The 23,738-nt window shown below is 44.1% G+C and overlaps 1 protein-coding gene across 1 annotated transcript in view; it reads right to left on the bottom strand.

The window, feature by feature from the left end:
- The window catches only part of LRRC1 (leucine rich repeat containing 1), a 127,359-nt gene that overhangs the window by 27,295 nt on the left and 76,326 nt on the right, over positions 1 to 23,738 (bottom strand). Inside the window, exons 5-9 of the mRNA XM_069974505.1 lie at positions 19,650 to 19,706; positions 15,078 to 15,141; positions 11,430 to 11,504; positions 5,452 to 5,596; positions 1,786 to 1,904 (exon numbers count right to left, since the gene is read on the bottom strand). Of these exons, the coding sequence (XP_069830606.1) occupies positions 1,786 to 1,904; positions 5,452 to 5,596; positions 11,430 to 11,504; positions 15,078 to 15,141; positions 19,650 to 19,706 (460 nt within the window). The remainder of the gene's footprint in view (positions 1 to 1,785; positions 1,905 to 5,451; positions 5,597 to 11,429; positions 11,505 to 15,077; positions 15,142 to 19,649; positions 19,707 to 23,738) is intronic.

Genomic DNA, 23,738 nt, shown 5'->3' on the forward strand with positions numbered 1-23,738 from the left:
CCTTAGGAGCTTTATCCAAGTTCAGCAGCCATCGCTAATCAAATGCTGAAAGTTCGGGTGGACTCGAACCCGAACCCGGTTTGCTCATCTTTAATGGTTATCAAATGCACACCTCTCTTATTTACAAGGAGATGTGTGGCCGATAACGTTAACTTATATGGCGACACAAAAGATTGTCAGCCAATGAACAGGCAAGTGGTCAAATATTGGATAAATTTGTTTTTAGGAGTGCTTATTACCGATGACTGGTCCTTTTAAAAGGACCCTTACTACTAGATTTTCTGGCTGAGCAGTTGCTCAGTACTACAAGTACCAGAATGTGTTGCTTTCCTGCAGTTCTCCATCAGTCTGTTGGAGAACATCTCATTTTACTGCAGAATATTGGACATCAGTAACACTGCAGCACCTGCTACATGAACTCCCTTGTCTGAAGCATAATACATCACAGCAGCATGCTGTAATCACACCTCACTCTTCCTAAATGTTCCAATAAACACATATGTATCTATGTATATGACAGGGAGATGAGGATGTAGGCTGAAGGGGCTGGTCAGACGGGGTGGGGAGAGAGGGGTGGGGAGAGAGGGGGGTCAAACAACAAAAAAAAAAAAATTAAGTTCTGTTTTTGATGGGAGTTTCCCTTTAAAAGTGTTTTACATGGATGCTAAAAGGAAGTGGAGAAAACAACATTTTTAACGATGCTGAATGTAAGTGTAAAGGATAATTGGGGGGGGGGGGGGGGGGGGGGTGGATTTATCAAAAGGTTGTATAGTAAAACTGGCTTAGTTGCCCCAAGCAACCAGATTCCACTTTTCACTTCACAGATTCCTTGGAAAAGGAAAGATGGAATCTGATTGGATGCTAGAAGCAACTGGGCTAATTCTACTCTAGGTTTATTCCACCTTAAATGAGGGCAGCATAAACTAGTGACAGAAATCGGTGTATTACTGACAGCCGTTCTCCTAATATGCAGAAGAATAGGATTCTTGCCACACCCCCTCCCCCCGCCCTCCAGCTGCTGCCTATACACAGCATGGATTGATAACTGCCAATCAGCAGCTGGTGGGGGAATTTTCTGCTTCTGATGAATATCCAGGACTACTGGGCTCATGCACATAATGGAGAGGACTACTTATTGTCCTTGTTATTCAGGAGAAGATCTCTGGATCAGCTGCACAGAACAATGTAAGTGATACATCATTCTGTTCAGCTTCTCTGTCACTAGTTTATGCTACCCTGAGATAGGACAGCCTAAATCTACCCCCAATATGTGTACAACTACTGATCAATGCACAAGGTATAATAAAAGTGGGTGCCACTCAAAGAAATACCCACCTATGATAGGACATCTGTTAAAAGAATTTCTAAATTACCCTGAATTTATTAACGTTATCTACTACACATGTATACATATAATCTTCATGGAAATGCTCTTTAAATTTTATTGTGAAGAAAAACAGCCATATACAATGACGGGAAATACAGACTGCAGAAGTGGTGACCTATAATCCATGTATGCCCTCAAAGGACACTGGGCGAGTCAAACATAGCTGTTAGCACACACTAGATTCCTGTCAGAGTAAATTACATTGCAATCACAACAAACGCTGCTTGTTCTGCACAGGCAACATGACCTGCACGTGTATACTCCAAACAGAGACAAAGCTGGAGACCATGGACCATGATCCACACCATGTTAAAGGCCTCCATAACACACATAACAAACCTGTGTCATTGACCCCAGAAAGTGAAGCATTCTGTACATCTTTCATTCTGTAAACTCACCATTAGTTGATTTTCAGTAAGAACTAGCTCAGTAAGGCTTTCACATTCCCCAATGCATTCTGTTAGCTGCATCAGACGATTCTGGTCCACTTTAAGTATTGAGAGCTTCTTAAGCTTCCCTGGGGACAACAAATGTGTTCACAAATAAAAAAAAATAAGTAAAATAATTGTCCACATAACATACATTACAAAGTTGTATAACTTTGTAATGTGTGTTATTCTGTGAATAATTTCTTAGCGCTGCACTACCCCTTTAAGTGAGGTATTCCCATCTCAACTAATGTAGTTAAAGGACAACTTCGACCAAAATTTTTAATATATTACTTATGGAAAGTGAGACAAATTCCTAATGCAAGGCTCCAGATGGCGACCAAAATGGTCGCCAATGCGACTGACATCTTGCAAATGGCGCCCAGATTTATTAATCTGGGCGCCATTTGCGACTGGCCCCAGCGGCGTGCTGTCTCTTTAAGGACTTCCGCCTTCCGCACGCTGCGCCGAATCACGTGGCGCCTCTGCGGCCGTCCGTCCAATGAATGACGGACGTGCTGGATGACGTGTGCGGGGACACGCTTCTCCAGTGACGTCATCCAGCACGTCCGTCATTCATTGGACGGACGGACGCAGAGGCGCCACACTCCTCCAGCGCCTCTCTCCCGCCTCTCCTCAACCGGCGCCGCGTTTCTTCAAGTTCACCCCAGCGGCACCAAGCTTAGATAGTGGGTGAGTACAACCGGAGGGACGGCAGGGGTGGCGGCCGGTCAGTAATGTGTGTGGGGGGACCGCGGCCTGGGCAGGGGATTGGTAGTGTGTCTGTTGTGATGGCGGCCAGGTGCGGTAGTCAGTGCGTGTGGGGTGCGAGGGGGGGGGGGTTATGTATATACACTGCACAGTACCACTTCCCTCAGTGTCTGTATGTATATACACTGCACAGTACCACTTCCCTCAGTGTGTGTGTATGTATACACTGCGCAGTACCACTTCCCATATACATTGACACAGGGGCTATATGTCATCGGCTGCCGGGGGCTATATAATGATCTAATTATATATATATATATATATATATATATATATATATATATATATATATATATATATATATATATATATATACACATATATACACATATATACACACATACATATAGTAGATCATTGCCGGTAAAATGGCAGCTGGCTGAGGGAACACACCGGCAGCAGGGGGGTATATGGTTGTCAAGTTGCAAGTTTCCATGTTGAACGTTTTCAAACTAAGAAAAGAAAGAATCTAAAGGAGGAGGCTGCTGCCGTGGCCTCTGCACACAGTAAGTCCCATTTAACATAACATTAATTTTACATGTTTTAAAATGTTGGCGACCAAATATTCTATTTGGCGCCTAAATTTTTCAGGTTAGGAGCCAATGGCTCCTAAGTAAATTTTTTAGTCTGGAGCACTGATTTAATGTACAGTAATTATGGGAAATGCACATATAGGGCTTTTTCACTTAATTTAGTAGATCAAGCAGGCTTCAGATTCTGTAAAAAAAAAAAAACGTGACGTCGCAAATCAGTTGTAATGCCTATGGAATGTCCAGCAGGGGGTGAACTATATGTAGAAGTCTATGGCATTGTGTCTATGGATGTCTAAGTAATGTAATGTACAGTATGCTTTATTGATTGAATACATTTATGGAATACTTTGGGGAGCAAGTGTCCTTAATCCATAAAGTATTCCATAAATGTATTCAATCTATCTCCCCCCTCCCTCCCTGCTCGGTGCTGTGGGACACATGTACACTGTACTATTCCTCCCATCATGTGCCCATAGTATGAGCAGATGATGGAGTAGTAGTACCAGGGCCATCCCCATCACCAACCACCCCAGTACCCCCCGCCACATATGCACTGTACTACTCCCCCATACTATGAGCAGATGATGGGAGGAGTAGTACAGTGTGTGTCCCACAGCACCGAGCAGGGAGGGAGGGGGAGGTAGTTAGATGCACAGGCACCTCTCTCCCTGCTCGGTTGCCCTCTAAATATATAGATTGAATACATTTATGGAATACTTTGTCCTTGCTCCCCAAAATATTCCATAAATTTATTCAATCAATAAAGCATACTGTACATTACATTACTTTACATAGATATCCATAGAAACAATACAGTGCCATAGGTTTCTACATATAGTGCGCCCCCTGCGGGACACTCCATAGGAATTTTAACTTATTTGTAACATCACGTTTTTTTTTAACAGAATCTGAACCTTGCCTGATCTACTAAATTGCATTTACCATAATTAATGTACATTAGAAATTTGTCTAACTTTCCATAACAACATATTAAAAAATACTTTAGGCCGAACTTCTCCTTTAAGTCCTTCTAGGGGACTAGAACATTCATGCTTTACATTGCCAACACTGGCCATTGAATAGCATTGATCGGTTTTATCATCAATCTTCACATTGAGCCTGCCTGGTGCAGACTCATTCAGAAGATGGCCGAGCTGACGGCACGGAGGAAGGTAAGAGACCTCTGGCAGTCACTTAAAACAATTGGCACCCCTGCAATCACTCTGCGGAGGTCTCAATCTGACAGTGACACGCCCCGACTCCCAGAGCTGTGCGGGCTGAGGGACACAGGGCACTGGAGGGACACTGAGCATCCCTCTGCCATCATCCTTTCCAGCAGCCACAGCCCGCACAGCTCTGGGAGTCCGGGCGTGACATCACCAGGTTATCCAGGAAATGCCATCCCCAGGTTATCCAGGAAGTGACATCACCAGGTTATCCAGGAAGTGACATCACCATGTTATCCAGGAAGTGACATCACCAGGCTATCCAGGAAGTGAAGCCTTGATGCAGTAGTAAGTGCAGGGAAAAAAAGCATGTTATAAGCATTTTCCGTAATAAGTGTATATTGGTAATTTGTATAACTTTTTTTTGGGGGGGGGGGGCCTGACTTCTCCTTTGAACCTTTTGCTTTGGCAGCAATAATGCCCATTCCTCTGCTTGCATTACCTGTAGGTCTCCTAAACTCTGTGGGCATGTAGATCAAGTGATGTCATCTGCCCTCACAGCCTGCCAAGTAAGGGCAGGAGCGCAGTAAGAAAAGCTCTACTCCGCATGCACCATTATGGGACTGGAATATTGCCGTAACTAGTCAGCACTCAGCAATGTCATGAGGTACCAGTCACTCCTCCGATTAGCCACCTTCCTCCGAACACCTCCCCACCAGCTGTCATCTTTCACTCAGAAAATGGCCGCCAGCGGCTACAAGCAAATCAGCCACCATCTCCCCCTGATTTATATAGGGGTGTATGGAGAAAACCTGACTATAGGGGCATAAATACTGGAAAAAAAAGACTATTATTTCTTGAGCATTATTACTTTAAAGTGACTGTACCACCAGGCCCAGGCTGAAGCACTGGGGGCGGGCCAACCTACCCTTAGTGGGAGGAAACCCTAGCCCCTCTATGATAGGGTTCCATTGGTTCTAATAGAGTTACGTCATGGAGGGGCTAGGATTTCTTCCCACTGGGGGTGAGTCGACCTGCCGCCAGTGCTTCAGCCTGGGCCTGGTGGTACAGTCACTTTAAATTAATCTGGCTTTGATTTGTGCATTTTTTTTTCATTATTATTTTATAGCAGTTCTATTAAAAAGCCTCGGATAGTTTTTTCTTACCAATGCCATCCGGTAAAACTTCAATTAAATTCTGGGACACAAGTAGATCAGTCAGTGAGGTCAGTCCGCTGATCTCTTCAGGAAGCCTCTCCAGTTTGTTCTCTGACACATCCAAGCACAGCAAGTTTTTCAGGCTTCCCATTTCCTGTGCCATGTTACATAGAAGAAAACAAGTCATAACAAGCAAAACTAACGTCAGTCCTAAACCCTGGACACTAAACACAAAAAAAATAATCAACATCTGAACTAAGAAATAAAACAGCATTGTTGAATCACATCACCGTTCCATCTAAGAGAACACATTACTTTGGTCTAACTAGAGGAAAAACAGATTAAAAAAATGGCAAAAAAAAGAAGAACCTGTGATGTCCCTCTATATAGGTTAACTGCTCTTAAAGGGGTTGTCCGGGATTTTTTAATTTTTTTTTTATAACCTAGCATTGCAGTGACTTCTGTGGGTGCTGTTTATGTTACATACACTTCTATTTTTAATTTAGAGCGCTTATTGTGTTCTCAGGCTTAGTCACATGACCTCTGTGTTTTCTTTACTTCCTGTGATGTCATGTTTCCCTTCCGTTTCCTGTTCCTGCTGTGAGGTGGGTGGAGTTATGTATCCACATTCCTTTAGCCCCACCCATGTAGGAGGAGCTACATCTGAGCCCAGGAGAAACTGCAGCAGTAAGAGCAGCAGGACATGGAGGAGACTAGGAGCTAATAGCTATGTTGTGGGGGGAATAATATTGTTATTATTGTACTGTATAGATGTACAGTGTTAGGACAGAGCTGCTGCTGTCGTCTAATATGGAACGAAGAATTGCTACTTCCCCTCATGTCAGTCACCATTCTATCTATTTCTTGCTGAGGTAACAGAATCCTGGCTCATAGATCCCCCACCTGTAGGATGGCTACTGTAGTGTATGTGTTATCCAGGACTACAACTCCTAACATGTACACGTGTGCTGGGGTTTGTAGTCCTACAACAGATAAAAAAGCAAGTTTATTTGATAAACTGAGCCACCATGCTGCTCAAAATGCACTTATATCTAAGTAAAAACATTCAAAGAACACAACTAACAAAACCGTTTCCATTATCTGATAAGACGACTTTTTGGCAATTCATTTACCACCATTTAAAGTATCCTATTGCTTCAATGCCTGCCCTAAAACATGATAAGGCTGGGTTCACACTTTCGCTGGAGCTCCATCGAAAGTTCTGGTTTTTGTAGGATCTGAGTGGACAAACAGAAAACTGCAAGCAGTAATGTTTTGTCCATTAAAGGGGACCTGTCAAACCCCCGTGCCAAGCCAGAGCCTGGCCGACCCCCCGGTGGAGACCCTTATACTTACCCCGTGCACAAAGACCCGCTCCCGTTGCCGAGATATCGCTGTGGGAAGCCCAGCCCGCGCTCATCAGAGATGAGTCCAACGCTCATGGAGAATGACGGCTCCATTCATGCTCTATGAGCGTCGGACTCATCTCTGACGAGCGCGCGCTGGACTTCCCACAGAGATATTTCGGCAATGGGAGCGGGTCTTTGTGCACGGGGTAAGTATAAGGGTCTCCACCGGGGGGTCGGCCGGGCTCTGCCCCGGCACGGGGGTTGACAGGTCCTCTTAATTCTTGTATTAAAATAGATACCAGACGGTAACCTGATGAACCCCACTGAAGTCAAAGGGATTTCTCCTGGTTTCTGTCTGCATTACTAAATGGGCTGCCTGGACACATTCTATGCCACAGACGGACTCTGACGGAGCCCTGGTGGAGGTATAAACTTAGTCTGCATTCATGCGTTCAGTATTTTATTCTGGTCAGTGGATGTAGTCCGCTAGCTACATGCGAGATCCGTGCAAAACCATCTGTGTTTACATCCGTGACTGTGCTTTTCATGGACTGGTTATAATTGTAAAAGGAAAAAAAAAAGAAAAAAAAAAAAGTGATCCATGTTTTCCACAGATGTACACAGATGTTAGATCCATGTACATCTGTGAAAACACATATCTCATTGATTACTATGGGGGAATCTGTGCCGTGCTTCTGCTCAGAGTTATGACATGCCCAATTTTTCCACGGAACGGATTGGGGATCCGTGCAAACACTGATCTGAATAACACAAAACAAAGCAATGGGCTACAAATTTGTCCGTGCGCATGGACAACTTCACAGAACACAACCTTACACAGTTTTATTGTGCTGGTAATGTCAGACACAACCCAAACTACCACTATTCTTGCCTCCAGCCCCATAATGGACAGTACAATTCTGCAGATTCTGGTTTGCCCATAGATATGTACAGTACATTGCTGAAATCCAGTAATTTGCTGTATAGTAGGGATGGAAAAGGTACAGGAAAGAAAAACACAAACCTCCACACACAAGAGCAATGTTCTTAATTAACTAACCTGTATTTCAGCAAAGAAATATTTCCATGGCCAAGCTGCCAGAATACAAAGTGCTGTTTGTATACCAATTTGTATTCCACTGTGTATGTGTAAGCAGATTGCAGATTTGTAAGGTCAAACAGGTTGAAGGACAATATCCTCACAAAGGTTATGTCCATGTAATAATCAGACTGAAGTGTCAGAAAGGTTATATCCAGCTATAGAGAGTCATATAAGTGGATTTCATTTATTAACTTGTATTATGGAAGAAAATAAAACCACCAGGCATTCAACCATATGGGAGATGGGAGATATTAATTATATGCAAATATGTTTAGGCATGGCGTAACACTGAATAAAAGCCCTGCCTGCCTGTTATCTGCTTGTAGCTGCTCATCTCTCATGACACGTCTGTTTAAAGGGACTCTGTACTCACAATTTGCCCCCCCCCCCCCCAAACCCCTTGTACCATCAGATAGCTGCTTTTAATCCAAGATCTGTCCTGGGGTACACTCGGCAGGTATTGTTCTAAAAAACAACTTTTAAACTTTAAGCCCTGTGTCAAACTGGCGTGGCCTAGAGTGTGTGTGACCTAGGATTGCGACGACCCTCCGTCCCTCTTCCCCGCCCTCCTCATTAGGAATGCTCCTAGAACAATTTCTCCTATTCATCACCTGTGTGAACACTGCACATGAGTTGCATCGTTAAGGCACCTGTGCAGTGTTCAGACAGGTGAGGAATAGGAAAAATCCTGCCTGGGGGCAATCCTAATGATGATGAGGGTGGGGAGGGGGGATGAAGGGGCAGTGCAAGCCTAGGTCACACACACTCTAGGCCACGCCAATTTGACACAGGGCTGCAAATTTAACCGTTGTTTTTTTAGGACAATAACTGCATCACCTGCCGAACAGACCCCAGGACAGATCTTGGATTAAAAGCAGCTATCCGTAGGAACAGGCGGAATGAAAATGACGTAATCAGGATGGCGGAGCTGGCCTTGCTGCAGCGAACAAGAGGATCAGGTAAAGTGTAAGATACAGACTGCAAAGGCAATGCTTTATACTTTACCCAATCCTCTTGTTCGGGCCGGGCGCCGCCATCTTGATTACGTTACTTGCGTTCCACCGCTGGAATGCAAATTACGTAGTCAAGATGGCAGGGCCCGGCCTTGCTGTAGCCGACAAGAGGACTGCAAAGGCAGTCTGTATCATAGAGACTTAGGGAAAGATAAACTTTATTAGGGACAGTGAAATTTAGATGATACAGTAGGTTCTCTTTGAGTATGCAATTTGCAATCAGTGAAAAAAATTTTCTTCAAAATAAAATGGTTTTAGAAAGTTATATAGATTTGTAATTTACTACTGTTTAGTAATCTCCAGTCCTCTCTTACTTATCAGCTGCTCTATGTCCTGCAGGAAGTAATATATTCTTTCCTGCTCTCTGCTGCCACCTCTGCCCATGACAGGAACTGCACATAGCAGCAGGAAATCCCCATAGAAAACCTCTCCAGCTCTGGACAGTTCCTGACATTGACACAGTGCTCTCTGCTGCCACCTCTGTCCGACTGCAAAAAATCCAGGACATACAGCAACTGATAAGTATGGGAAAACTGGAGATTTCCAAATAAAAGTACATTACAAAGATAAAGATTTTCACGGAGTACCCCTTTAAGCTCCGTTCACTTCTATGGAACCAAGTTACAAAACCCCACCCAAACTGAAGACAAAAGTGGTGCTGTCTTTTCCATAAACAGAAGACAATTTACATAAACCGTGCAGAACTTTCAGGGTATATAGGAGTATATAGGGCTCCTGGCAAAAAAACAACAAAATACAGGGTTTAGATTGGCCTCCTGGGCACCCTTGGAACAAATCTAATTCACACACTGACACTTAATACCAAGGCAGCGCTGGGTACATTTTCTAGTCTTTGAATAAAGAGGAGCTACTTTGACCACGCAACATGTCAGTGTATGATTCTGCCGTGCACAATAAATACTTAAGGGAGAAGTCAGGCGACAATTTTTATTAAAAAAATGTATTGTCCCCCAAAAGTTATACTAATCCCCAATTAACACCTATTACGGGAAATGCTTATAAAGTGCTTTTTTTCCCTGCACTTACTACTGCATCACAGGCTTCATGGGGATGGCACTTCCTGGATAACATGGGGATGTCACTTCCTGGATAACATGGGGATGTCACTTCCTGGATAACATGGGGATGTCACTTCCTGGATAACATGTTGATGTCACTTCCTGGATAACATGTTGATGTCACTTCCTGGATAACATGTTGATGTCACTTCCTGGATAACATGTTGATGTCACTTCCTGGATAACATGTTGATGTCACTTCCTGGATAACATGTTGATGTCACTTCCTGGATAACATGTTGATGTCACTTCCTGGATAACATGTGGATGTCACTTCCTGGATAACATGGGGATGTCACTTCCTGGATAACATGGGGATGGCACTTCCTGGATAACATGGGGATGGCACTTCCTGGATAACATGGGGATGGCACTTCCTGGATAACATGGGGATGGCACTTCCTGGATAACATGGGGATGGCACTTCCTGGATAACATGGGGATGGCACTTCCTGGATAACATGGGGATGGCACTTCCTGGATAACATGGGGATGGCACTTCCTGGATAACATGGGGATGGCACTTCCTGGATAACATGGGGATGGCACTTCCTGGATAACATGGGGATGGCACTTCCTGGATAACATGGGGATGGCACTTCCTGGATAACATGGGGATGGCACTTCCTGGATAACATGGGGATGGCACTTCCTGGATAACATGGGGATGGCACTTCCTGGATAACATGGGGATGGCACTTCCTGGATAACATGGGGATGGCACTTCCTGGATAACATGGGGATGGCACTTCCTGGATAACATGGGGATGGCACTTCCTGGATAACATGGGGATGGCACTTCCTGGATAACATGGGGATGGCACTTCCTGGATAACATGGGGATGGCACTTCCTGGATAACATGGGGATGGCACTTCCTGGATAACATGGGGATGGCACGACCAGACTCCCAGTGCTGTGCGGGCTGTGGCTGCTGGAGAGGATGATGGCAGGAGGACTGAGGGACACAGGGCACTGGAGGGACACTGGGCATCCCTCTGCCATCATCCTCTCCAGCAGCCACAGCCCGCACAGCTCTGGGAGTTGGGTCGTGACATCCCCATGTTATCCAGGAAGTGACATCCCCATGTTATCCAGGAAGTGACGTCACCATGTTATCCAGGAAGTGAAGCCTTGATGCAGTAGTAAGTGCAGAAAAAAAAAGCACTTTATAAGCATTTCCCATAATAAGTGTATATTGGGGATTAGTATAACTTTTGGCGGGGCAATACAATACTTTAATAAAAATTTTTGCCGGACTTCTCCTTTAACTTGTAATTTGGAGCAAACAGTAAATATGACCGTACACTTCGCTTGCCACCCATAACAAGAAAGGGTAAGCTCTTTAGATTAAATATGTAATAAGTAAACTTGTATCTACTGTACGCATACTACTACATACCGTATGTTACAATACAAGATTCTTTGCATGATGGCAAACTCACCGGAGGCATCTCTGCCAGCTGATTCCCATCCAACCAGAGGTCCTTAAGTCTCTGTAATGATCCAATGGATTCTGGCTGTAATCCAAAACAGAGCGGTTAACTTTATTTTGTGAAAATGTATCATGTATCACCAGGTTACTTATTATTGGAGAAGTGTAGTAACAAACACCAGAAAACATTACTGAAGAGCAGAAACTCCGGCCTTCTGGCACAGATAAGACGTTATCAAAGAACTCCCCAGGTTATACAGACAGATGTCGCCTCTGCTGAGCACTTTATTCTCACTATAAGAGATCTTGCTCGCAGTCCTGTAACTTCACAAAGATATATAACACTCTGTGAAACCCCCGGCAGCTGTCAGGTCTCACTACAGCCAGACATTGTGCAGAATCCATGCTGTCTCCACAGTAATACAAATCTGCTTAACAAAGCAATAACAGCAAAGATTTGTGTCCCAAGCCATCATAAGGAATATTGTCAAGTCCTGAACCACAAAAAGGTCAATGATTAAGATATTTGTGGGTGATCATATGTGGGGGCATATCAATAAATGGATGTATTAGTAAATGTAAGGCATCTAAGACTTAGGCTGGGTTCAGGCTACGTTTTTGCAATCCGTTTTTTGAAAGGAAGAAAAAAAAAAAAAAAAAAAAAAACTGATGCAGCCGTGTGCATTCATTTTGATCCGTTTTTCCATTGACTTCCATTTGAAAAAAAAAAACACAGATCCGTTTTTTTTTTTTTTTTTGACGGATACAAAAATGAGGTCGACCACATTTTTGTGTCCGTCAAAAAAAGAACGTATCCGTTTTGATTTTATTTATTTATTTTTTTATATAATTGAAGTCAATGGAAAAAGGGATCAAAATGGATGCACACAGTTGCATCTGTTATTTTTCATCCGTTTTTTGCAAAAAACGGATTGCAAAAACGTAGTGTGAACCCAGCCTTATCCAGCTTAAATCTTTTGCTTTCAAATCGACTGGTTTCAGAAAGTTATGTAAATTTGTAATTTACTTCCATTTAAAAATCTCAAGCCTTCCCATACTTATCAGCTGTTGTATGTCCTGCAGGAAATATTTCCTTTCCAGTCTGACACAGTGCTCTCTGCTGCCACCTCTGTCCATGTCAGGAACTGTCCAGAGCAGCAGCAAATCCCCATAGAAAACCTCTCCTGCTCTGGACAGTTCCTGGCATGGACAGAGGTGGCAGCAGAGAGCACTGTGTCAGACTGGAAAGAATACACCTATTCCTGCAGGACTTACAGCAGCTGATAAGTATGGGAAGACTTGATATTTTTAAATAGAAGTAAATTACAACATTTACATAACTTTCTGAAACCAGTCGATTTGAAAAAAAGAATTTTGCCAGAGTACCCCTTTAATAAACATGTTGCTATGATTAAACATGTGTTAGAAAACTATGGCAAATGTTATATTCACTGATCAATACATCAGTAATAATTCTGAAAGCCTGCTGTGTGTTACTACAGCACCCCAGCCATGCTGCATTATGTTACTACCTACTATACAGCACACAGACTATAACTTTAGACGTTGTTGACACCAACACACCTAAAAAAATCCCCTATATATCTGGATATTCTACACACATCAGATACATCATGTATATAAACACAGAGGATACTCCTGTATTTCTTTCTAACAGAACAGTAATTATATCTAAATCCTTCCAATGGTAAATAACTATTATATGAAACTAGCCCAGGGTGTGCCCAGAGCCAAGCTGTACATGACAACATCCCCCTCCTTTATGACTCAGGAAACTTAGCAGGTGATACGGAACTAGGACTAGGTTGTTGAAAAAAAAAAAAAAAACGGAACAATAAGAAAGTCACATGACAATAATATTGTGTCCTTGCTAAAAAAAAAAAAAAATAATGAACCTGTATTTCATATATTTATATCTTATAAAACCATAGCCTGGTAAACAATTACTTCTACATCATCTCAGGCTCTCCAGCTGTTGCAAAACTACAATTCCCATCATGCTTTGGCTGTCCAGGCATGATGGGAATTGAAGTTTTGTAACAGCTGGAGGGCCTGAGTTTGACACCTTTGTTCTACAAGGAGACCAGACAACTGGGATGGGTAACCCAGTGGTCGGGGTGCATATTGGCAGAGAGGTAGCTGTAGTGTTTTAAACATTTACTGACCTACGTATGTTTATTTTTTTTTTATTTTTCTTTCTGTGCCATAGGAGTTGTAAGTTTTCTTTTGTTTTATTGACAGGTGTACAAACTGAACTGCAGCAACCAGGCCCGGCCACTACACAGTGTATGGAACAAGATACTTCTTGCCCCAATCACACAGTAGTGCCGAAAAGCTGATCCCCAGGGTGCTAGCTGTCAGTACCCCTGGACTGATTAATGGCCTGTCATGAGGAGATGGTAAGCTTCAAGGTGCCAGCGGCCAGATAGGTGCGTATCTGACAAATGGGATCTGACCCTATTTGGCTTATCCTGTGACCATGCCACAAAAACAAAAATTTATTTAAAAGTGTCGCTATAGTTTCCCCTATACCTGTGACATGTCATAGAGACGTGTCAAAAGTTTTGATCGGTCCGGGTTTGTGTGTTCAGACCCGCACCAATTGGGAGATAGAGCTCTGTGTCATGTGATGGAGGACAGATCACATGAAACAGAGCCGTGAGAGGATCACGCTTACCATGACTCTCTCCCGCTTCTACCTCCTGATAGGTACAGGGCTGAACACTCAGACCCGGACCAATCAAAACTTTTAACGTGCGTCTATGACATGTGAAAATTTTTGGGAAACGACAGTGACACTTTAAAGTGTCACTGCCGTTTAAATTTTTTTTTTTTTCAGAAATCAATAGTACAGGTGATTTTAAGAAACGTTGTAATTGGGTTCATTAGCCGAAAAATGCATTTTTATCATGAAAAAGCAGTTTGAAGCTCTCCCCCCGTCTTCATGATTCTCTTATGGAGAGGGGAGGGGTGGAGGGAGATGAGGCACCGACACAGGACAACAAAGTTAAATTTACAGCTACATCACTGGGCTAACTCTCTGACCTCTGAATACCGGCTTTCACACAGGTCCCGCAGTGTAATCCTTTGTTCTCTGCTGGTGACTAATCTCTCTCCTCCCCCCTCCCCTCTGCTGGTGACTAATCTCTCTCCTCCCCCCTCCCCTCTGCTGGTGACTAATCTCTCTCCTCCCCCCTCCCCTCTCCATAGGTTACACAGGGCCCTGATGTAAAAGAGTCGAGATTTCCTGATAATGAGCAGTGAATGAGAGAGAGGGAGGGGGGGGGGGGACCTGGGGAAAGTCTCTTTGAATACAGATAATGGCATATTTGCCTAATAAGCCCAATTACAAAGTTCATTAAGATCGCCTGGAGTATTGATTTTTGAAAAAACAAAACATGACACAGTGACACTTTAAGGGTACAAACACACACGGCATATACGCTGCGTATTTACTGCTGCGATACGCAGCAAATACGCAGCAGATACGCAGCAGATTAGATCTAAATAACTGAACACAGCATCAAATCTGCACCACCAAATCTGCTGCGTATCTCCTGCGTATCTGCTGTGTGTGTTTGTACCCTAACTTAGAATACCTTTATCCCACCGTACACAATGCACAGAAATCGCTTACCAAATTATAGATTTCATTGTTTCCCAAATCAAGCTCTTCAAGTCTATGAAGCTGTGAAAGAGACCTGCCAGCAGGAAAAGAACAGAGGATCAGTACAAACCAGAACGCTAGGCTACTTTGTGGCTGATACTATGCAAGAAAGTAAGCTAACTTCAGTCAGCTCCACTATACAGAAACTGTGGATTTATAGGGTGCTGATGCTTCCCTGCTTGTATATAGAGGAATTACACTGGGTGTAGGGCTGCACTGAAAATATTTGATGTCTCAATTACTAAGGTGTCACTTATTAGTGTGCTATATTTAGGCCTGTCATCATAAAACTAATTTATGGAGACAGGGAAAGAACAAATTATAGGATGCAAAACGCCAAGCAAACTTAATGGCATCGCTACTAGTTTTATTTCTATAGTAATAAACCTTCATAGTCAGTAACTGCAAATCTTACAATTGAAGTCACCTTAAATGAGGACGGGAGTTTCAGCCATTACTATGAACACTGTAGGATGCCAATCCTAATATACTAACTCATTCACATCTAATATATTCATCTTTCAGGACGCACACGCTCCCATATTCTCAAAGTAAATGAATAAATAGCAGTTAAACAGGGCACGGCGTGAGGATGGCACTTAATGGGATCCCTCAGCGGGGGTGATAGAGTTGTAATAAACAGGAGCACTTCTCTGCTCATCCATCATTTTGGTGTGACAACTCCACAAATTATTTCATGCAGCGTAGTCATCACCAATGTTTAATCCCCATCGTCTATGGTAACATTTCCACCCAAAATAAAATGTCCTCATTAGAGATAACGTGCTGCGGAAATAGATCTTGGATGGAAATGGCGACAGTACAAAAACTGCCCAGAGGTAATAACCAATAGATTAGTGTGTCTGCAGCCATACAAATTTTAGCGGTGGTCATACACCAGGAGCGGGAAAAACCATTTGTTACTGTGGAAAGTTTTTTAGGGTAGCTTCACACAAACCGGATTTAAAGCAGATTTGACGCTGTGAGTTTGCAGAGAAATCTGCTGCGAATCCTAATAGTGTAAAGTTCAATGGAGTTACATACTCGCAGGAATATTTATTCCACTGCGAGTATGTAATCCGGCCCTTTTAACCGCCCGGAGCATACATTACCGGCTCCTGTCGGTTCCGCTCAGCCAATCAGTGCATGGCAGCACTGACTGGCTGAGCAGGACCACCGGGAGCCTCACATACAGCCGCAGCACCGAGCAGGTAATGTATGCTGCGGGCGGGTTAAAGGGCCAGGTTACATACTTGCAGTGGAATAAAAATTCCTGTGGGTATGTAACCCCATTGAACTTCACACTACCAGGATTCACAGCGTCAAACCCGCTGCGGATCCGATCTGTGTGAAGGCACCCTTAAAGGGGTTGCCCAGCGAGAAAATTTTTTTCTTTCAAATCAACTGATCTCAATAAGTAATATAGATTTGTAATTTACTACTATTTAAAAATCTCCAGTCTTTCAGTACTTATCAGCAGCTGTATGTTCTGCATGAAATGATGGCTCTCATAATGCAGTTCGTCTTAATCTCTGTTCACGTAGTGTTTAAGTCTTCCTTAGATGTATCAGATGTATATGGTGGGAGTTAATTTCTGATGTATACTTCTAATGTATTAAAGGGGTTCTTAAGCGAAAAGCTTTTTCTTTTAGATCAACTGATATCAGAAAGTTATATAGATTTGTAAATTACTTCTATTAAAAAATCTCAAGTCTTCCCATACTTATTAGCTGCTGTAGGTCATGCAAAAAATGTTTTATTTTCAGTCTGACACAGTGCTCTCTGCTGACATCTCTGGCCAAGACAGAACCGGTCTCGGTTTTCTATGAATCCCCATAGAAAACCTCCTGCTGTGGACAGTTCCTGTCTCGGCCAGAGATGTCAGCAGAGAGCACTGTGTCAGACTGAAAATAAAACAACATTTTCTGCAGGACATACAGCAGCTGATAAGTATGGGAAGACTTGAGATTTTTTAATAGAAGTTAATTACAAATCTCTATAACTTTCTGACACCAGTTGATTTGAAAGAAAAAGATTTTTGCTGGGCAACCCCTTTAATGGAATAATCATTCCTCTTACAGCAAACTGCATCATGTTCCAGTAACTACTGGAGAGATTTGCGGTGCCGCGCTTTTCTCTCCCCACTCAGTGTCCTTTCGACCTGGGCGGCCCCATAGACTCAGGCCTTATGCACAGTCCATATATACAGACAATGCGCAATGGAACAGATTATCGGAACATCATGTATCATTATACCAGGCGCTATGAAACGGTTTAAATCTTCTGTTACTGTACTGACACAGCCGCAGCCTGCATGAGGCCTTACACTATGCGGCTGTCCAGGTTACATAACAGAGCCAGGAGAGACCACACTGCACATCGACTTCTCCCTGCTTATTCTCCTGATAAGTCACAGTCTGAACACTCCGACCCCGACCGATCAAAACCTTTAACATGTCCATCAATTTTTACAATGACCGGTACTGAAAGTGCAGTATGCAATACTCTAAATCAGCGCTTCTCAAACTGTGAGGCGCGCCTCACTGGTGAGGCGCAGCTCGCAGTCTGGTGAGACGCCGGGTCCCTGTCTGTGCCCGACATCGGCACACAGCAGGGACTCCAGGATTTGTCACCAGCATTCCCTGTAAGCTGCACGGCGCGCGGCCGCTCAGCTGACAGGGAGGTCCCGCGCACTTCTTTCAGCCGCCCGCTCAGCCCCCTCATGGCGCCATTTCTTTTTAATCTGGTGCACTGAGGCTCAGTACAGCCTCAGCGCACCGCTGCTCCTGATTGGCCCGCCCACCTGTCTATCACCGCCGGCGCCAAGCTCTCCCCCTGGTTTCCGAGTGAACAGTGACAGGAGGATGGGAGCCGGACGTGCGCCTGCGGTTGCAAGCAAGCAACGCCGTCTCCAAGCCAGTGGTGTGGTAAACAAGGAGAGGGGGACACGTGTGTGGCAAACAAGAGGAGAGGGGGACACGTGTGTGGCAAACAAGAGGAGAGGGGGACACGTGTGTGGCAAACAAGAGGAGAGGGGGACACGTGTGTGGCAAACAAGAGGAGAGGGGGACACGTGTGTGGCAAACAAGAGGAGAGGGGGACACGTGTGTGGCAAACAAGAGGAGAGGGGGACACGTGTGTGGCAAACGAGGAGAGGGGGACACGAGTGTGGCAAACAAGAGGAGGGGGACACGTGTGTGGCAAACAAGAGGAGGGGGACGTGTGTGTGGAAAAAGAGGAGGGGGGGGACACGTGTGTGGAAAACAAGGAGAGGGGGACATGTGTGTGGAAAACAAGAGGAGGGGGATGTGTGTGGAAAACAAGAGGAGGGGGATGTGTGTGGAAAACAAGAGGAGGGGGATGTGTGTGGAAAACAAGAGGAGGGGGATGTGTGTGGAAAACAAGAGGAGAGGGGGGACATATGGAAAACAGGGGGAGGACATATGGAAAACAGGGGGAGGGGGGCAGGTGAGGTAGGGTGTGTGTTTGGGGGGGGGTCAGGTGGGGGAGTGTGTGTGTGGGGTGGTGGTCATGTGGGGAAGTGTGTGTGTGGGGTAGTTAGTGTGTAGAGGGGTCAGGTTAATTGCAGGCAGAGGGGGGAACTTACCTGGTGGATACAGCAGGTGCATTATTACTATGTAGGGGCACAGCACTGGACATTATTACTATATGGGGGTACAGCAGGGGGCATTATTACTATATGGGGGGCACAGCAGAAGACATTACTATATGGGGGTACAGCAGGGGCAGTATTACTATATGGGGGCACAGCAGCAGGCATTATAACTATATGAGGGCACAGCGGGAGACATTATTACTATATGGGGGCACAGCAGGGCAACCCACATATCTAATCTGGGGGATTTAACCGTTTGCGGGGCACTACTGGGGAATTAACAATTTGTGGGACACTGATGTGTCATTATTGGGGGAATTGCCTATTTGTGGGTCACTAGTGGGGTTATTAACTGTTTGTGGGGCACTAGTGGGGGAATTTACTATTTGTAAGGCACTATTAAAAGTATTAACTACTATATGGGAGCTATTATGGGAATACCTACTACTTTGACAGTGCCAGGAACACTGCACATCACTCTGACAGTGACAGGAACGCCAAATGTACAGAAATGGGGTAATGAGAGGAAAGGGAGCTACCACAGGAAGAGGAGGTTGAGAGTAGAATCATGCTAGCGTGTGTGTGTGTTATGGAGAAAGAAATGCTGCACTGTGGGGCTGGTACACAGGTGGAGCACTATGTGGTAATGGGTTACTGCAGGTGGAGCAGTATGTATTTTCCGCACTGTGCCGATGGTTTACAAAAGGTGAAGCAACATTTATTTATACACTTTGGTGTTGTTTTTAAGCTGCTCTGGGATATTACGTGCACTAAATGGCGGTATCTGGCGCTTCCTAGTTTTATATGTTTGTTGGTGAGGCCCGAGCATCAACATGGATTGCCGGGTGAGGCCCGAGAACAAAAAGTTTGAGAAGCACTGCTCTAAATACTTACTGAAAACGGACAAACAATAGACATGTACTTACTCTGGTAGATAGGTCAGCAAATTTTCTCTCAATTCTAAAGACACGAGGTTTGATAGGCTGTAAAATATGGAACACAAAAAAAAAAGTCTAATAATGGTAACAAAAATAAATAAAAATACACAAACATATCACAGTACTAAAAAGGTGATAATAAATGATAAAAGTAAAAAAAACTAAAGAATAATTTCTTGCAGTTTTTGGGAGTTTGCAGTATTGTTGTCATATTAAAAAGGATTCTATGACAAAAATATGTGGACTATGCACCGCCAAAATTACAGGGTGCTCAGAAGATGACAGGAATATAAATAGTACAAACAAAACAAAAAGGGAAGGCCTGTCATATGTACTCACTGGCACACCAAACAAATAAAGAAGAAAATGTGTATCTTTTTTCACATAAATCATAATAAACAACCATACTGGGACATAAAAACATAAAAAAAAACACAAAATACATCAAGGGGGCCCCACTACATATAGGGACAGGCCCCCTAGGACACTCCGACAAGCAAAAACGGCAAGGACCATATCTAACCAATGAATCTGATGTGACAACTATGACGCACTACTGTAAACAATGATGAGGTAGAAAAACTACCAAAAGATGTGCAAAACAAGTAAGGGCAGGTAGGTCCATGTCAGAGCCCACTGCTCCCCACGCGTTCTGTTCTTCACTGGGAACTTCCAGGGGTTAAAGGGATTTAACCAGTTCATTTGAAAGGAATTTTTTTTTTTTCTGGGGGGGGGGGGGGGGGGGGGGAGATGAACACCCCCTTTAAGGCAGCACTCCATAGGAAAGGTACTTTATCCAGAATAGCAAAAGTAGTAACAAGCTAACAGTTAACTACAGTAAATGACAACCTGACAGGCTTTCCATCAACATTCAGATCCCGGACGTATAAGAACAGAAAATAATTCAGACAATCTTTCTATAGCACAGCGAACACAGTATATGCTCAGGCTTTTTAACATTCAGTGAAGGCGGCTGTGAATTGCCAGTCCAGTAGGACGCAGTACTTAATGGGTCGCTTTTATAGTAATCTGTCTTTGCTTGCAGTCAAATATTGTCTTTTAAACATATGGGGAAATCACATAATGTCAGTCCTCTGAATACTAATGATGTGTTAGACCATATCGGCACATTCAGCATCGCCAACAAACACCAGCAGGCCATTAAGAAAGAGAAAGAACTTGTCATGGGAATATAAATGCAATTGGGCTTTGTTCCCTGTAGTACTGGTGCAATTCTAATTTCACAATGCAAATGACTGCTGAAAAATCTACATGTTGGAACGCACCCACACACGGACCTTATAAGCCATTTTCCCGCTGGACTGTCAATTTACAGGACATATATCGGAGCAGAAAAGTTACATTTAGCCGCACATAACCTCCATTCTGCCGTCATACTAGCGGCTAAGGCAGGGAGACAAACTTCTATGTAGTTGCCAATGCTACTGTCTGCTGTATGATGGGAAGGTTATCAGGAGAGGCGGCAGAAAGTACTAGAGAGCTGGACACGGGGGAGTTTGTTCTCACTTTACCCCCTTGAAGGTCATTTCTTATTTATCTGGAAACCCCCCTTTGAAGTCAATGGTTTGGCCACATTATACTTAGGGTCCTATTACAAATCTCTGGCACCAGCTGATTTGAAACACAGTGCGGGTGCGTGGGGTCTGCAGGTGAGCGCATGGGGCTGGACATTGGGGAGGAAGGGGGGAGGGGATGTCACAGCACAGGGGCTACAGGAGCGGGCATGGTTGGATGTGTGTGTGGGGAGGGGGACACAGCAGCACTGGAAGGAGCTGAGGGAGACTGTAGCTATCCTCCCTCTCTTCAGTGGGCAGGGTTAACCCGGCCCATTGAAGAGACGGCGGACACGTGATGCCGACACAGAGGGTGGGGTTTATACCCCTTTAAATTCTTTGGAACCTTGCAAGCTATTAGGCTGGGTCCACACTACGTTTTTGCAATCCATTTTTTTCCATTTTTTTTGCGAAAACGGATGCATGTGTGTGTATCCGTTTTTTATTCCATTGAATGCGTTTTTTTTAAAAGGACACAAAAATGAGTTTGACTCCGTTTTGTGTACTTTTCGATCCTTTTTTTTTATAATGGAGATCAATGGAAAAACGAATCAGTTTTTTCCATCCGTTTTCTGCAAAAAAAAACCCAGAACAGATGAAAAGACTGATTGCAAAAATGTAGTGTGAACCCAGCCTTATTCTAACAAACATGTTTATCCCTGAATGGGGTGGCCCAGGTCCCAATGAGAAGCAGCCCTGGCAGTCCCTGGGGCCAAACCTTCCTTTGCTGTCAGTGAATGGAAGCTGCATTGCTTTATACCTGTGTTAGCATCACATGACCGGAGAGATTTTTATCTTCTGTAGGTAAACAATCAACTTATTGTCATAAAATCAATGCGCTTTATTTGCTGAAGCTGAAGTATTCTTCTCTGCTAGATTGACTTTAAAACCATTTATACAAAGTGATTATTGTTCGGCTTTAGATGGTTATTCGTTTTTGTTACAATAAATTCTTTGTGTGGAGGAGCGAAGCATCGATGGATGATAAAAACATAATTTATTGGTTAGTAAATTGCCCATTCATACATATCTCCAAGCAAAGTAATAAGCTCAGAAGGTGCAGAGAAGATTTTACCAGACAAGACAATATTACTGGTAATACGTTATTGACAAATCCCATCACATTATTCTTACTTCTGCCATCATCTAATGCCGGGGTGTCAAACTCAAAAACACAGTGGGACTAAATTAAAAACTTGGACAAAGTCGCGGGCCTGATATTAAGCGTGCAAGCAGCATTTCTGGCACTTTTACAGCGCTGTTCCTGGCACTATGATAAATTATATGGTAAATTCCTAGGTATTGCCTCACATAGTAATAGTGCCCCATACAGTAGTCAGCCCCCCCGATGTAGTGCCCCCTACAGTAGTCAGCCCCCCCGATGTAGTGCCCCCTACAGTAGTCAGCCCCCCCGATGTAGTGCCCCCTACAGTAGTCAGCCCCCCCGATGTAGTGCCCCCTACAGTAGTCAGCCCCCTACAATACTGTCCAATACAATAGCCAGCCGCAGTAGTGTCCTATACATTATCCACACAGTAGAGTACTATACATAAGCCAGCCCCACCCATTAGTGTGCTCTACAGAAGCCAGGCCCCGGAAGACCACCTATATTATACTCTGTTGCAATGTCCTGTCAGTGGGCCAGCTCTAGAAAATAAATTTATTTCCTCGGCGGGCCAAAAATGGCCTGCGGGCCAGAATTTGTCATGTGTGATCTAATGGGAGGTGTAGGGGACACACGCACTTTGTGCTCGGGGTACAAAACACATGCATTTTGTATAGTTAAGGCTGTATTTACACATCCGCAATTCTGTCTGCAACTTTGGATCCACAATTACGGACAGAAAATAAGGTCAATGTATTTCAATAACCCCACTCACACATCCATAGGTGTGTACTTGTTTGCTAAGATCCTCACTTTTTAATATCTACAGAGCAGGTGTTTACCGTGTGTACTCTGGGAGGAGTATATACGGTAGGCCCCTGCACCTGTCGGTTGCTGTTGCACCTTCTGGGTTTTTTTTGTCTGTACTTAAGCCACAAGCAGCGTGCAACCTGCAGTGTGAACAGAGTCACAGATGTGCTGCCAATTTTTTCTTTTGTTCACACATCCATAGGCGAGTACAGGGCTGTGATTTGTGCCCCCCAAAAGAAGGCAGGCCCTAGTGCGGACCGAAACCCCTCCACGAACACACCAATAAAAGGTCTATGGGAGTCTCATCTCTGACTAGCTTATTATAAAGTACACTCATTTTTGCGAATCAACAAATTACGGATGCAATACGGATGGAATTTTGCAGATTGGGGATGAATAATTGGGGACTCAATTAGTCCCTCTCAGCCATTCAGTGGCCATAGCGGAGTACCATCTTGGCCTCCCATTGGCTGAGAGGGCCTGGCCAGTCATGAATCGGGTCCCCACACAGGCCAGCAAGCAGCCAGAAGACCGGTAATGGAGCGGAGGACAGGGAACCCCAGCGCTGTAGCCGGGGAGGTAGCTGCA

The sequence above is a fragment of the Dendropsophus ebraccatus genome, chromosome 6 (genome assembly GCF_027789765.1).
Source record: "Dendropsophus ebraccatus isolate aDenEbr1 chromosome 6, aDenEbr1.pat, whole genome shotgun sequence".
In the NCBI taxonomy this organism is placed as follows: Eukaryota; Metazoa; Chordata; class Amphibia; order Anura; family Hylidae; genus Dendropsophus; species Dendropsophus ebraccatus.